The 6,575-nt window shown below is 38.5% G+C and overlaps 1 protein-coding gene across 1 annotated transcript; it reads right to left on the bottom strand.

Moving 5' to 3' along the window:
* Positions 1-1,933: 1,933 nt before the first annotated feature.
* LOC107677998 (T-cell leukemia homeobox protein 3-like) lies at positions 1,934-5,953 on the bottom strand. Its single transcript, XM_016473083.1, has 3 exons — positions 5,492-5,953; positions 3,048-3,285; positions 1,934-2,150 (listed from the first exon to the last, which is right to left on the bottom strand). The coding sequence occupies exons 1-3, from the start codon at positions 5,934-5,936 to the stop codon at positions 1,937-1,939; spliced, it is 897 nt and encodes a 298-aa protein (XP_016328569.1). The 5' UTR covers positions 5,937-5,953; the 3' UTR covers positions 1,934-1,936.
* Between the last annotated feature and the right edge of the window lie 622 nt (positions 5,954-6,575).

Genomic DNA, 6,575 nt, shown 5'->3' with positions numbered 1-6,575 from the left:
ATATATATATATATATATTTTTTTTTTTTTTTTTTTTACATTTACAAAGTATTATAAATAGCCAAGAGTTCTCTTATAAAAAAAAGTTTAGCAACATTGTCAGGTTGCTCTGTGGTGCCACAGGTTTGCCAATATTCATTGGCTATATTTTCCAAAACTATTCTACACCAACTCTACACTTTTTTAGCATTTGAAACAAGTTGGATTGTTTTACTATATTTGTATGTTACATTTATTTTTAATCTTTTAGACGTTGAATATATTCCATTTTTCGTTCCGAGTTTGTGGCTGTAGATGACCACTTGCACGTAATAGCCAGCAGAGGGCGGTAAAACACCACGCTTTACAAATCACTTTATAGTTGAGCAACCGTAGAAGTGATGTCATTGCTGTAGATGTGGAAAGGAGCCAGGAATACTTCCTGTGTAAATTATCTTGAGCATTGAGTCTATATTACCGAAGGCTTTCTCAGATGACCCCGACTCAACGTACACATCACCTCACCCTCTCCAGTCAAAGAGGCCCTGGCACAGGTCACTACTAACCATCTGTCCACAAAGAGCTGTGGCGGAACTCCACAGGTTCACCCTGCTGAGGCTTCGACAGCATCATAATGTAAGGAGTCTGTTAAATCACTTTATAATGGACACCCCTCCATTTACTCCCCACCCAGGCCTTTAAAACAGGTCAATTCCTGAGAGTCAGCACTTTGGGAGGAGGGAGTTGGTTGCTGTGAGCATAAAGGCATTTTTATGGTCCCACAGGATCCCGCATTTATCTGCTTGAGGACATAAGTGCTTCTTTGCTGTGGCAGGCATAATCGACTGCAAGCAACTACCAGGACTCAGTGTTTATTTGTCGATCAAGTTGTGTAGAACGGTGGTAGGACCTCTGAAAGCAACACATTACTCCAGAGAAGAGTGCTGCTTAGGGATTTGGAAAATGCCTCTTCTAAAAAAAAAAAAAACCTTAGGGCAATAATAAATTAAGCAAAGCACACCTTTTGTGTTAATGCTAAAACAGAATGTTTATTACTTTTTGTTTGCTATTTACATATTTATCAAATACAAAGTATAATACAGAGTTTGGGATGCAACAGCACACCTACATCATCTAACAAACCCTTGTTTCTTCTGAAATTGTTCTTTCCCTCTGACACAACATTCAACCATCGAAGCATGATTCTGAGGAGTTTCTGAGCGGCGTTTGGAGTCACTGCTGAATAAATCTAACCGATAAAATAAATTGCAACCACCCCGTACAACGTCATATGCCTCTCTTTTGAACGCTTCATGCGATTCCTCAAATAATCGGGATGCAGTTTCATAAAATTAAAAATACAAAAGTAGCTGGTTATCTTTTGAACCCCAAAAAGACGAAATATGCATACCCAGCCTGACAAAAAGGGAAAAGTGTGTGTCTATTTGTGCATCTTTATGTCCTTTTATTTTCACAAATGGCCAGATTGGGGGCATTTTAGGTCGTGCAGCTCACATTATAAATAAGTAAGTCATCGTTACTTCCCTCTTCTGCATTAATCCTGTATTCTACAGCTCTGAGTGGTGGAGAAATTACACAGTGGGGCAGAAGGACAAATGAAAGGATGGAGGAGAAGATCAGAGGATCTGTAAAAGGGTCAGCTGAGATGGCCTGTTCCATTCTATAAGTCATTTTGTCAATGAAACTGACCCTGATGGGGATAAAAGTCTCTGTACGCACAGACACACCACAGAAAACAGACTTCATTTATTCTGCAGAGGCTCGTACGACGCAGAACCAATTTATTTGTATGGGTTTGCTCACTGTTGGATGGCCAATATTAGTTCCTCGCTTTTTTGTGGAATGGAATAGTCTTTTAGGATGGAGATAAGGTCAGCCAACATCCCAGTCCATTGAAAAAGAAGAAGAATGCCATTTGCTTCTTGAGTTCTGGTACTCATACGAGCGCAGTCACTCCCCCAAGCTTGCCGCTCTCCTCGCTCGCCCAAGGCTGTATGTTCTGCAGGGCGAAGAGTGATGAGTTGTGGATGCAGAGCGGGTCTGTTGAAATTGAATCAGTCAAAGACTTCTGAAAGGCATCGTGCTGGAGTTGAATCATCAGCCGGTTTGCCTGCTGGCGCTCTGCCTCCCTCTCTTCCGCCGTCTGCCGTCTGACATGAGATGATATAGAGAAAATTAGAGGAGTAGAAGTTTTACATTTGCCACAAATTTGCTCGTGTGCACATTTACTGAAGATTTTCAGTTTCCAGTGCAAACAATGAATTACAGGGTGAAATGAACTACAGCAAAGCTACAAGAAGATATGGTCGTCTTTGAGGAAAAAATCACTAATTGTGTGAATATTTTGCCAACATATAGATTTAGATATAATTCATTTAAGTGAAATTTTGTTAATTGTTGTGGAGATGTAATTGATTCATGGAGGTAAATATCCAGTTTATTTAGACATTACATTTGTGTAATGTTCAAGCAGCCCCTCCTCTTCTCCAAAGTGTGGCATGTCCTTAGTGTGTTTGCCTTAATTAATAATTCATATTTCTTCTTGACAACACCATTATTTCCCCATTAATTCTTACAGGTATTATGGCCGTTAGTAGGTCAAATCTGAAAAGGGATTTCAGGTCATTACAGACACTAGTGTGGTTAGTCTATATATATATATATATATATATTTTTTTTTTCTTTTAAATAGGGCAGTTAAAATATGCATTTCTTTCTGTTTAATGATTTTATGTCCAGCCATGAAATTTTATCAAGTAAATCTTTCTATCATTCCAATAATTTCTGGTCCTGTTTACAACCCTGGGTAAAACCATGTTACAGTTTTAAAACAATCAGGGCACCTATTTCACAGTGTGCTATTGGACATTATCAATGTCCAGACAAACGTTTAGAAAAAAAGATGTGCAATGGGAAATATAGTCTAGTGAAATTGCGGTGTTCTTGTGCCTTTGTTGATGTGAGATCACACTTGAATTTTTCACCATTTTTCTCAACATTTCTACATTTTCCATTAGAATATATCAACCTTTCTTTCTGTGTCTCACCTCCACTTGGTCCTGCGGTTTTGAAACCAGGTTTTGACCTGGGCGTCTGTCATTTTCAGAGTTTTAGCCAAAGCTGCTCGTTCAGCGCTGGCCAAGTATTTTTGTCTGTGGAAGCGCTTCTCCAGCTCACAGATCTGCACTCGGGAGAAAGACGTACGGGGCTTCTTTCTCTTAGGTGGTGTGCGGTTCTGGTACGGGTGACCAATACGGCGAGCCACAGTGAAAGGCGTCAGGGCTGCTGTAGTATGAATAAAGAAGGAAAAGCCAGTGAGAGATGAAGTAAGCCATGAAGAGTCTGACACACAGTTTATTGACCTCCTTCTGTCACACTAAATAATTTTTCAGGCAAAATTGGCATCTGCCTATTCAAGATTTAAAATCTTTTTTGTTAATATTGTGATTTTTTGAATATAAAATACCTAGTATTTCGTATACCTACACTGTAAAATATTTCTGTTGCTTTTGCAGTATTAGAGTATATTTTTAAATGCATTTAAACTGGATTTAAACTGTACAAAAAAACTGGATGCACTGCACAATTTTAGAATCAAGCTTTTTTTTCCATATAATAATTGACAAAGAAAATGAAGGACTGTTAGGAAGTAAAATGCTTTTTGCACATTAAACTAGCTTTCACTTAAAGGTTTGTGTAATTGTGTGCTGCATTAATCAGCCCAAGTTTCTGACTCTTGCTGAGTCAAAGGAAAACTCTGTTCCTCATCATTATAAATTACTCCATGCCTTCATGCACTATGCCTTCTAGATGTCAAGTTAGACTTTATATTATTGATTGATAAATACTAAAAACCCTCATAAATAGATGGATTGGTGATGCTCTTAGGATTTGTTGAGAGGCCTGTTACTCAGGTTACATATAAGCTGTAAAATAAAATCACACAAAACATATCCTATTAATGTTGCATCAACTACAAACAGCAGCTGTTCTCCTAATGACAGTAATGACCTATATTGTTCGTTTATTTATTACCCAAAACACACAGAGCAGCAGAGAGCGCCTGTTACCGCAGCTATAGGTGGCAATAATTAAAGCTGGTGAAATATTGATATGTCTTTCTAATGGCACAGCGTTCGCATTTACCCCAGAATAAAGAAAGCTGGTGATCTATGTGACAGCTCTGAATTGTAAGAGTTTACATTCGTATGCAAAAGAGCGGTTAAACTAAATAAAACAATACTCATTTATTTCTGTATTTATGTAGCCCGCTTGGTATGTTCAATACATATTTGAAAAACAAAAAATAATTATAAAAATAAGTCTGCATATCCAATTAAATCTGGTTAATCTAAAAAAAACGCGATGATTTCATTTATTACACAATTATTCAGATATGTGTTAAAAATTGCATATGTCCAATAGGCTTAAATATAAAGCAAAATCATGCAAACAAAAAATAAAATTTTTTTTGCACGTATTGTTAACAGACACGTTGACCTAAGCTGAGCATTTTGAGGTGTTGACTTTCTATCGGCCTTTTCATTTAATTTCGCCCATAACCGGCACAGGTGTTTCAACGCTCTTCAAGGTCAAATAAAACTAAAACGAGCTCCTCAGCAGCATCCATTCATCTGCCGGCTCTTTATGGAAACAGCAGGATCAAGTTTCCCAGACATACTCTAATATTTATTGTTGAAACCTCCACCAATTCATCCTTGTGATTCTTTCACGAGCACACATGCAACAGCATCGCAATTTGCACAACTAAAATGGCAAATGATTAAAAGTGCATTATGCTATTTTGGGGAATACATTTTAATTGCGATAACTCGCAAAGACATTTTTAAATATAGGCTAGGCTACTCTATTTAAGTAATCCGTGGTGCTTTCATATGAATAGGCTATAATAAAACATATAGTCTAATTATTTAAATGTAGGCTACTTTAATGACAGGTTAATTAAAGCATCACATAATATAAGGCCTAAATATAAGGCCTTTATTTATATATAATATAAAATAAGGCCTAAAGTTATTGCTAAAGTACTGTTATTATAGCGTGCCACCAACAATAGCTCAAATGTTTTGTTGTTGTTGTTTTAGTTCTTCTCTCATAATTATGCCGTCCTATAAAAAAATAAATGAATAAAACAGAATTCAAAATAAATATATTTAAAACAAGAAAAAAAACACCATAGTATTAGAAATGAGTATGTTTTACATTTCATACGTTGTAAGTCTGCTTGACTTTTACTGTCAAAAATCCACAGACCACCGACATTTAAACTACAACTATTTTAAAACATAATTCACATAGAGTTTGGACTTTTTGCAATTATGTTTGTGTTTTTGTTATATAAGACGCAAATGTGAACTTGAGTGATTTTTGTTTTCTCAGACAATTCACCATTTCCTGATTCTGATAACTTCAACCACGAGGATTTTGTTAGAAAAGTGAACAGATCGAAAGAATAAGACTATTTGTTTACCTGCAAACCTGTCTTTTGCGAAGCGCTGGCTGCTCTCCATCCAGGGAAAACTGAGGCTCCCAAGACCGGGCACCGCGCTGGCCATGGGTGGAGGCACGGCCGCGGCCAGGGGCCTGTGAGCCGGGACCCTAATCACTCCTCCGTGTGCAAGGGTCAAGTTCACTCCGTATGGACTGGATTCCTCATATGGAGCCGCGATGCCGTGAAAAGTGCCGGTTAGTGTGTACGGCGTTGCGCTCGCTCCTGTTGGGCTGCCGAGATGGTAACTGCCTCCGCTCGCGCTGCCGCTGCTGCTGCTCTCGGAGTTATTCCTGGTCGAGTTCTGCTGTGGCTCTTGATCGGTGCCGCTGAGAATCTGGTCAATGCCGAAGCTGATGGGTTCATGTTGGGTAGGTTGTGATGTTTGACTGGTGCCACTTGGGCTAGAGCTTGGGGCTCGGTCCATCCTCACCACCTGAAGCTTTCCAGTGAGTTTATTCCACAGACAATTTCGGACTGCCCTGGAATTGTACTATGGAAAACTCAAGATCTATGAGTGAGGGAATCCCTAGTAATAGCTACTTTGTGATGTATTACTCCTCGAGATTCAATTCTTGATTTAGGATGGTTTGGACGCATTCGTCTGTGGGTGAAAAGTTTTTGGCACGAGGACTTGGCAGATTTCTGGCACTCTCTCTCTCCACTGGATCCCTGCGCGGAACTCGTTGAGCTCTTCTCTTCTCTGATTGGACAGTGCTCACTCTCCCTCTCCTTATTGGCTTTCATTTTGTTACAAGTCACAAAACAGAACGTGTTGTGTGACATCATTCTTTAAAATGCAGATCGTTTAGTCCCCAATTTCTGAATTGGTCAAGTATCTCTTTATTATGGACATGCTGACATTAGCACGTCATCACTGGCTTTTTAAAAACTTGAGTATTTAATAGAGATTCTACCGTGGCCTCATGTGGAAAATAAATTGCTCATCAATTGTATTATTTACCATATGGACCTTGTGTGTAGAAAAAAGTAGTTTGTAGTTAGTAGTTTCATCAGATGAGATGAGGAATGTATAATTAGATGACTTTAACATTTTAATAATCTT

The sequence above is a fragment of the Sinocyclocheilus anshuiensis genome, unplaced genomic scaffold (assembly GCF_001515605.1).
Source record: "Sinocyclocheilus anshuiensis isolate Anshui unplaced genomic scaffold, SAMN03320099.WGS_v1.1 scaffold260, whole genome shotgun sequence".
Lineage (NCBI taxonomy): Eukaryota > Metazoa > Chordata > Actinopteri > Cypriniformes > Cyprinidae > Sinocyclocheilus > Sinocyclocheilus anshuiensis.
The sequence above is the reverse complement of the archived record's forward strand: the minus strand, read 5'-3'. Positions and strand labels throughout refer to the sequence as shown.

Bases quoted from the DNA above. Each gene is read 5' to 3' on its own strand.
- LOC107677998 (XM_016473083.1), bottom strand. From the start codon at position 5,936: ATGGACCGAGCCCCAAGCTCTAGCCCAAGTGGCACCAGTCAAACATCA. The intron at 3,286-5,491 runs GTAAACAAATAG...TTCATACTACAG, and splicing joins CGCAAAAGACAGGTTTGCAG to CAGCCCTGACGCCTTTCACT. The intron at 2,151-3,047 runs GTGAGACACAGA...ATCTCATGTCAG, and splicing joins AACCGCAGGACCAAGTGGAG to ACGGCAGACGGCGGAAGAGA.